General features: G+C 37.7%; 1 protein-coding gene across 2 annotated transcripts in view; it reads right to left on the reverse strand.

Moving 5' to 3' along the window:
* Nucleotides 1-752: 752 nt before the first annotated feature.
* Nucleotides 753-9,513, reverse strand: part of GPR141 (G protein-coupled receptor 141) — a 62,817-nt gene continuing 54,056 nt past the window's right edge. For both annotated transcript variants that reach the window (XM_011972864.1, XM_011972871.1), the window contains exon 4: nt 753-1,811. In XM_011972864.1, coding sequence (XP_011828254.1) covers nt 880-1,811 — 932 coding nt within the window. In that variant the 3' untranslated portion in view covers nt 753-879. The remainder of the gene's footprint in view (nt 1,812-9,513) is intronic.

Raw genomic sequence — 9,513 nt, forward strand, 5'->3', positions numbered from 1 at the left:
TTTCTGTCCCCGTAAAAATCTTAATTTACTGTGGCCCAGGACATCTAGAAATTCTCTCAAAAAACAGAAGAGAAAAAAATTTTAATCACTTCCCTTGGGAACTCATTTTAATGCCTACCAGCACATTGGTCAAGAATATTTTCTAAATTACAGTTTCACCATTATGTAGATATGTCCAGTAAGCTTTTAAATGATTTTTGGAGCAACAGTGCAATTGGTGATATTGAGGAAATTGATCCCCATGTCGTGAAATGACCTTTCACAGGACAAATCTAGAAAACCTTGTTAAAACAGAAGGCCACACGTTCTTTGTCTCTTGATTTCTAGACAGATGACTTCCCACCAGAGTTATGATACCCTAGAAAAATTTTTAACTATTCTCTCCCCTTATCAGTTTTCATCAGGGTGTGAGATGAATGGGACATCTAACCTGGTTAGCCAAGGAGAGTTTGTGTCTTTGGAGCTGGGTGGTGGTCAGGATTTACTTAGTGGGATGAAAAGAACTAAAGGGCCGAGTTCAGTCCAACACCTAAGAAAAGATCATGCTTCAAACAGAGGAAATTAGAATGAGCTAATGAAACTCCAAAATTCTTAAGACCTATGTTGCTTTAATGGGCCATGCAGACATTCTGTATTGGAAAATAATGTAATATTGCAACTCCAGGTGGAATCAACATCACTGGTCTTTGTATGGGCATCACTCAGAGATGGCAGGGATCCCATAAGGACTACAATGAAGGCTCTGACATTTTATAGTTCTTTCGTTTTGTGTAGATCAAGGCATGGTTTTGATTAAGTAATGAAATACCATTCTTACCTCCCCATACCGATTTTTATTCCCAATATAAAGGAAGCAAATATGAATACTGTAGTTTGTGGCTAACGGCACAAAACACAATTCCATAAGTCAATTATCTTTTGCTTAAACCAATGGCTTCCTCCAAAGACAAAGAGAAGCAAATCACAGCAGCTAATCGCTGTTACACTCAAGAAGATTTCGTTATAAAATGCAATCTTGCTGTTACAGGTATTGGAGTGCGTCACAACATTCAGGTAATAGATCCTAAAGAACTGGTAGGGAAGGAAACAAACAAGGATGACCCCTATAAAAAATAGGTTTTTCAGCTGAGCCCAGAACTCCTGGTGGGATAGTAAGGAGTGGCGTAGCTTCTGCACCATCAACATAATGATGAAGACCTGGAAGACCAAAAGAATCACAGCAATGGCTATGACAAAAATGACTATCATATAGTTGATGACTTTCACATACGTGTAAGCAAGCTCTTTGTGAAATTTAAAACAGTGCTTTTCATTGTATTCCTCGTGAATTCCATACCGGGAGACAACCAGGGGTACCACAATGACAATCACCAGCATCCACAGGCCAGCACTGGCAGCCACAGCATGCAGTTTTCTGTAGAATTCCACTTTGTCTTTGCGCTTGAAGAAGATGAGGTACCTGGTGACCAGGATCACCACATAGAACAGGAATGTGAGATACATGTGGATGTGCAGCATGGCACTCACGAATCTGCAGAAGGGCAGCCCAAATATCCAAGTCTCCTTGATGAGGTAGGTCAAGCGAAATGGCACTGTCAGCAGAAAAACGCTGTGGACCACCACCAAGTTAATGACCGCCATGGTGGTCACTGACCGGGTGTTCATTTTCACCAGCAGGAACAGAATGGAAATGACCCCCACCAGCCCTCCAATGAGCACTATGAAGTAGAGGCTGATTAAGTGGGATGTCACTAAAGGGTCGCCAGAGGAATTCCTGGAGGTATTGTGGCCAGGCATACTTGGGAAGTCACCTGGAGGAGACAAAGCACCAGAGTAACTGACAAGCTTTCAGAACTTTGTTCCTATCTCTTTTCTAGCACTGACAATGTGACTTTGTCATTTTTCTGCTTACATGATATAAACTTTACATGCTTTAAGAATGAAGATTATGTCCTATGAATGTTTGCATACCCTAAACCTAAAGCACAGGAAGCCATTGATTCTTACTCTTTAATAGGAATAAAAATTGAATTTTAATCTTCAAGTTGCCCCCCAGAGATGTATGTAGATAAGACAATTTACATAAAACTTCAGGAGGATTGCAGACCATCTGGGGCTGATACTTGGATACTAGTACTGTAGTACTAGTACTACAGTAACCCTTTAAAAAGTTGTAAGATGGATAGAAAGATCGACGGATTCATGAAGTATACAATTTTTTTTTCTTATGGACATGATTATAATTCTCTAATTCTTTCTTACTTATTAGCAAATAACCCAAGAATATTCATACTTAATTCATTTAGAATACTGATTAATTTGACCAAAAATATCTTCTAAGTCAAGGCAGCAGCAAGCAATAGGAAGGTTTACCTGAATTTCTCATTATAATTATGTGATCATCCAGCAGTGAGGCCTTGCTAAGCCTTCCCATGGGCCCCACGGAAAATATAGCATGTCTCCCAATCTCTCATCTACTCTCAAAGGCCTTGAAAATTCATGACAGAGCCATCGTCGTTTATCACCCGGACTCCTGAAAGATCTGCTCCACAAATACTCTCAGTCCTTTCTAATTCATTCTCCATATTCTTATTCATTGCTTGCTATAAAAGATTTAGTAATCTTTTAATTTCACGAGAAAGTCATGTCAGTTTCCTATCTAAATCCCTTCAATGGCTTCCCATCTCTTCTAAGATAAAGATTGATAGCCTTACATGTCTGGAATGTTCTGGGTTACAGTGGCAAAATCTGATCCCTTGAGACAAGATTCAAGCAATAATCAAGAGATGAAATTGGCAGGCTTTAATGGTTTTGATATGGGGAAATGAGGCAAAATGAAGTGTCTTGATACTCTCAGATTTTTGACTTGAACAATTGTGTTATTAGAGGTATGTCTACTAACACCAGGGAGACTAAGATTTGAGAAAGAACAGTAATTGCATTATGCACTCACTCTCTGACCTTCGTAACACATATTCAATTATTCTTATTCATTTATTGAATGTCTCTTTGTGTAATGGAATATTACCCAGCAATAAAATGAATCAACTTCTGATATACACAATACTGATGAATCTCAAAAACATTACACTAAATCATGTATTCTCAATGGGGTGACAGCACCTTGTAAGGGGCAAAACATTTTGAGCTGTGAAAAAAAAAATCTTACTCTGTATAAAGCACAGGTGTATACACAGTACATAGACATATAGATATATCTGTGGTAGCAAAATTTCATTAAGTGGGGAGAGACAATTAGGGAAAAATACTCATTAGAGGGACCATAACAAACACAAAAAGTTGAGAAACATTACTAAATAAAAGGTACCAGCCACCAAGATTATATATTGTATGATATCTTTTTCTAGAAAAAGCAAAACTAACATGACAAAAAGCAAATCAGTTAGCCCAAGGTCCAGGTTGTCGGGGAAAGGATTAGTTTCTGTTTTATATTATGTTGGTTACCATTGCAGTTATTTAACAAAGCTCATTGAATTGTATACTTAAAATTGATTATTTTTATTGCATATAACGTATACCTCAATGAAACTTAAAAAAAAAAAAAAGATAATAATAACCCAACTTCAGGGAGCCTTCTGCATTTGTGGGCATGGAATACAATTTCAAGGAACTGTGACTCACTTAACTGAATATTATTTTTTTGTTGGCTCTGCAACAGCTGTCTCATGTTACACTGTGTATTTCATCCGTAGGCTGAAATCTCTCTACCTGCCTTTTATTTTCCCCTGTAGAAAAGTAGTTTTATCAAGGAGACATGAAATTATATTGTGTTCACATGTGAGTCAAGAATGAATGTGCCATCATAAGTTCTGCTCACCATTTCCTTTGGCTATTGGCCTAGTAGGATTGACTCCTAATTGAAGAAAGTAAAGTAAGTAAGCACATCACTTGTCCCAAGTCCTCTTTCTTATTATAAACTCTCATGATCGTTGCCAGATAACAGAAACACATGTTAAATATCTTCCATGTTTCAGGACTACACTACATCCTTGCCTGTACTTTGTCTTATTTAATTTAACCCTTACAACAGTTCTATGAATTGTGTAACGTATTATACTGAATTTTAGATGACAAAACTGAGCCCTAGCAGGATAAGTCATTTGACCAAGGTGTCCAAAGCACACACACACTCCCCAAAAACTTTATTATACATTACAGAGAAGCATTGTGAATCTCCTAAGTCCAAGTTTCTAAACTGTAATACAAGAAGGAAAGGAGGCCACGGAAATTTGGTTCTACTCACATGGTATGCCAATATATCTTGAAAGGTGCTTTTCTCTCTTTTTTGATATCTTACTTTCCCATTCCCTTTACTTGGCTTATAGTCAATCCCATATGTTAATTCACTCAATATCCACCTGAACCTTTTCTGGGCTGCTTTTCTGTACAGACTTTTTGCATCTACAGTGCTTGTATGTGCCTTAGTTTCTGCTAGTCTGTTGCACTATTGCAAAACTTGGAGGCAAAAGTGAAGCAAATGAGGGATGTCAATGTGCAGAGAGATTAGACCAGAGGTGTCTAATCTTTTGGCTTCCTTGGGCCACATTGGGGAAGAAGAAGAATTTTCTTGGGCCATATAAAAAATACACCAACAATAACTAATGAGCTAAAAAAAAAAAAAAAGTTAATAAAAAATCTCATAATGTTCTAAGACAGTTTACAAATTTGTGTTGGGCTACATTCAAAGCTGTCCTGGACTGCATGTGGCCCATGGGCCGCAAGTTAGATAACCTTGGATTAGACCATTTGACAAGACAGTGGTAGATTTATCTGGTTTCTCTAGGACTGTTATAATAGAATCCTGGATTTCAAATACTAATATGATATATTACACATAATTTCAATCACATTTTACATTAAATGTAAATAGATTAAACAGTCCAATTAAAAAATAAAGGTTGTTACACTGAATTAAAGAAACAGGATCCAGCTACATGGGTTTTAAGAAAGACATTATAAGTACAGGAATTATAATAAAAGTGATATATTCATTATGAAATGTCCTCTTTGTTTCAAATAATGATTCTTCTTTGAGATCAACTTTTGACATACTCAAGCTTTTTTGTTTATTGTGTGTACTTTATATGTTTTCCCTTTTTCTTGCGATCTTTATGATTACTACCTTTAAAATGTGTGCTTTGTAAATAGAAATTTTGACTCTTCCTTAAAATGTTATAAATTCAGAGCATTTTAATTCCATTTACACACTCCCTTCTTCTCTTATAGTTTTCATACTTTTTATTTCTATATATCTAATTAAACCTCACACAATATTATTGTATTGTATCATTAACATTCAATCCCTAGTCATTTATTTTTGTCCATTTAGTTTTCTTAACCATTGATTTTTATGTCTTCTTGAATTTCTGTGTTTCCATTGGATATAACTTTCCTTCTGCTGAAGAACTCCATTTTAAATCTCTTTCAGTACAGATTTCTTATGGATAAATTCTCTCAGCTTTTGTACGTGTGTGTCTGAAAATGTTTTCATTTCATCTTTATTTTTAGGATATATTTGCAAGCCATAAAAGCCAAGGTTGGCATTTCCTTTCAGCACTTTAAAGATGTTATTACATTGTCTCCTGCCTTTCATCATTGAGACTTCAGTTGTCAATATTGCCATTGCTTCTATTAAGGTTGCATGTCTTTTTCTTTCCTTCTTTCTTTTTAAGAAAGATATTTTTGCACTTTTGCCTGTGTCGGTTTTTTTTTTTTCTTCTTTGTTTATACTGTTTGGGGTTCTTAAATTTATAGGTTAATGTCTTTGTCACTTTTGGAAAATAATCAGTTTTACCCCTCCAAATATTGCTTTGTCCCAATCTGTTATCTCCTCTTAAAGTTCAATTATAGTTATGTTAGACATTTTAACTGCTTCCCTTCTGTCTCTACTTTTTTTCTGAATTTTATATACATTTCATCCATCTCTTCTTCCCTTTCTCCATTTGGATATATCCTTTTTTTTTTTTTTTTTTTTTTAAAGAACTTTGTTCTGTCACCCAGGCTGGAGTGCAGTGGTACGATCTCGGCTCACTGCAACCTCTGTCTCCCAGGTTCAAGCAATTATCCTGTCTCAGCCTCCTGAGTAACTGGGATTACAGGTCTCCATCACCACACCCGGCTAATGTTTGTATTTTCAGTAGAGATGGTTTTCACCATGTTGGTCAGGCTGGTCTCGAACTTCTGACCTCAAGTGATCCACCCGCCTCAGCCTCCCAAAGTGCTGAGATTATAGGCATGAGCCATCATGCCCAGTCTGGATATATTCTTGTTCAGTGCTTTTATCTTTGGTTGTTTCTATTCTGCTGTTAAACCAACTATAGTTCTTCATATCAGATATGTAATACTTTCAGTTCTATGCTGTGTCAGTCTTATACATTCTACATTCTACTTTGTGAAATTTTCTCATCTATTTCATTTTCTTCACCTTTTCCTTTAATTTTAATTTCTTAAATACTTTAACCATAGTTATTTAAAAAGGCTTGTCAAGAACATTTGTAGATATATTTCTATTATCTCTTTTTTCCTCTTGGTTTTCCATTATGTAATCTTATCCTTTGATATGTCTAGTAATTTACTAATAAGTTCTGTATATTTTTCTTAAAAAAGGTAGTGGTTCCAAGTAATGTTCTTTTTCTTGAGAGGGGTCATCCTTTCCACCACTATACTAACATTATTTTCAGTCAAGCCTTGTTTGCAGTTCTAGTAAGGCTTAGTGTACTTCTGGGTCTCCTTAGCCCCTTTTGTAATTTCAGCTACAGTCAACAGTCTTATCTCTGACTTCTTTTTCTGATGAATCTGGCCTGACTTCAAATCCTGGTCTTACAAAACTGCTGACATTGTTGCTATATTTTTCAGATGTTTTAAGGCTTAGGATTTTAGTCTCCCATCTCCCCAAAGTCCCAGAATTCATCAAAATGTCTTCATGCATTGGTGAAGAATTTGAATTTTCAGCTCTGAAAAAGCTACTGTGGTGAACGAAGTTGCTTTGAGCTTTTTCTCTCCTTGGGAGTCACGACCTCTTCACTAATTGCCTCAACTGTGTTCCACTGTCTTCAAGCAAATAACTTCGATACTTTACTGTATTTGATTTCTTGGATTATTCCTGGCGGGAGCACTAACCAGTTGATCAACCTTCCATCCTATGAAGATGCAGAAGCTAATGCAATTTTTAATGTTTCAGTGGTGCAATAAATTCTTATAGTCTTGAAATTAATGGAATTAACAAGAGAAAGGTAACTTCCTCCCCAACATATAAAGATTAGTTCCCTTTTATAAATTTATATTCTGATGTAAATATGTTATAGTACTGTTATTTGTACATTTTAAAGTGCATCATCTAATCCCTGCTTACAGCACCCACACTGCATAACACCTTACCTTCACTGAATGTCTCAAGCTCTTTCTTGCCTTAGCACCAACACTTCTACTCTCCCCTCCCCACCCATCTACTAATCCTTCAGGTCTTAACTCTATTATCAGTTCTTTAGGAAAGTTTTCTCTGACTCCCATACTAGATAAGATCTACTTGGCCTTCTCTTTCAGAAGATAAGTCAGAGAACTCCTACACTACATGAGATCTACCTGACTTTCTCTTTTCTCCTCTTCTGAAAAGAATCACCTCTACAAGGGTGATTAAATAATCACTTGGGTAAATGGGTACTGGTTGCTGGTATCTTCCCTCTTCCCCCCAGATTATAAGCTCCTAAGCTCCACAAGGACAAGGACTGTGCATGTTTTTATTATTTTCCACTCTTAGATCCATAGCAATAGCCAACACATAGAATATAGTCTCTAAATATGAAGTAGAAGAATAATTAAATATTCATAACATGTAGCTAACAGAACAGTGCATTACTTCAATTCTTGCTTCTGCTACTGTTTGCAGTGTTACTGTGAACAAACTACTTAACCTCTCTGAGGCTTATTTCTCTCACCTAAAATGTGGATAAGCCCTACCTACCTCATATAGCCATTATGAGACAAACTAGATAATTTATGCCAAATTAAAACAATATACAACATAATTAATATTGATTAATTGAGTAATTAATTAGTTGGGACAGTCTCGCTCTGTTGCCCAGGCCGGAGTGCAGTGGCATCATCATGGTTCACTGCAGCCTCGATCTCCTGTTCGCAAGTGATCCTCCCACCTCAGCCTTCCCAGTAGCTAGAACTATAGATGTGGACCACCACACCTGGCCTAATTTTTGTATTTTTTGTAGAGACAAGGTTTCACCATGTTGCCCAGGCTGGTATCAAACTCGTAGGCTCAAGAAATCCACTTGCCTTGACCTCCCAAAATGTTGGGATTACAGGCATGAGCCACCATACTTGACCAATATTGATTAATGTATGAGATAAATATCCAACGTGTGAAGTGGAAAACATCTTCTAGGAATATTTTAAACATCATCTTGTGGCTGCAAAATTCCTGCAAACTTCTGTTTTTCTGAGGGGTCTATCAAGTTGGCAATAACTGGAATGGTAACTATCAGGGATGCTAATCCTAGCAATACTTTTCTTTTCTTTTTTTTTCTTTTTTTTTAGACGGAGTCTCACTCTGTCACCAGACTGGAGTGCAGTGGTGGGATCTCGTCTCACTGCAACCTCCGCTTCCCAGGTTCAAGTGATTCAAGTGATTCTCCTGCCTCATCCTCCCGAGTAGCTGGGATTATAGGTGCCTGCCACCATGCCTGGCTAATTTTTTGTATTTTTAGTAGAGACAGAGTTTCATCATTTTGGCCAGGCTCGTCTTGAACTCCTGACAGGTCATCCACCCTCCTCGGCCTCCCAAAGTGCTGGGATTACAAGCGTGAGCCACCGCGCCTGGCCACAATACTTTTCTGTGACTTTCCTCATCCATGTCCCTGCTCCATTTGCTGGGACAAGTCACCATGTGTTATGGTAACATCACAGTTATTCCCAGGAGCAGAGGCTTCTTCCCGTCCCAAAACCTAGGACCCAAGCTATTTATAATAAAATTCCTTGCCGGGTGCATGATAATAAAAGCACCTGTAGATATAGCTGCAAAACATTCAGCTAGCCAAGCACATAGAGCCAAGTGTATGTCTTCCCAGCCCTGCCCAGATCCATCCACGTACTCTACGTTACTTGTTCTTGACTTGCCACCTGATATCTGGTTTTGGTTCTCTGCCTTACCTGACACACTTCGGCTCACTCCCCACCAGCTCCCTGCCTCAGACTCAGCTCTCTTGATTGTTTCCCAGGCAAACTCATCTGCCTGACTTTAAAGCCTGATTTTCCCTTCTAGGAAATGCCTCTTCATGTCTCAGCTCCCCCATATACTCTTGCTACTTTCCTGTGACTACATCTCCACCTCAAGTTTTGGATTAACCTTCTCCCAATCAGAAAAGGTTTATCTGCATCTCAGGAGATTCTGCATGAACCACTGCTGTGCCAACCCTCTCCTTATGACCATCTAGCTCTCATAAAGAGTTCTGCTCTGCTCCTTTGTTACAAATCTATTACTGA

This window comes from Mandrillus leucophaeus, unplaced genomic scaffold, assembly GCF_000951045.1.
Source record: "Mandrillus leucophaeus isolate KB7577 unplaced genomic scaffold, Mleu.le_1.0 Scaffold100, whole genome shotgun sequence".
In the NCBI taxonomy this organism is placed as follows: Eukaryota; Metazoa; Chordata; class Mammalia; order Primates; family Cercopithecidae; genus Mandrillus; species Mandrillus leucophaeus.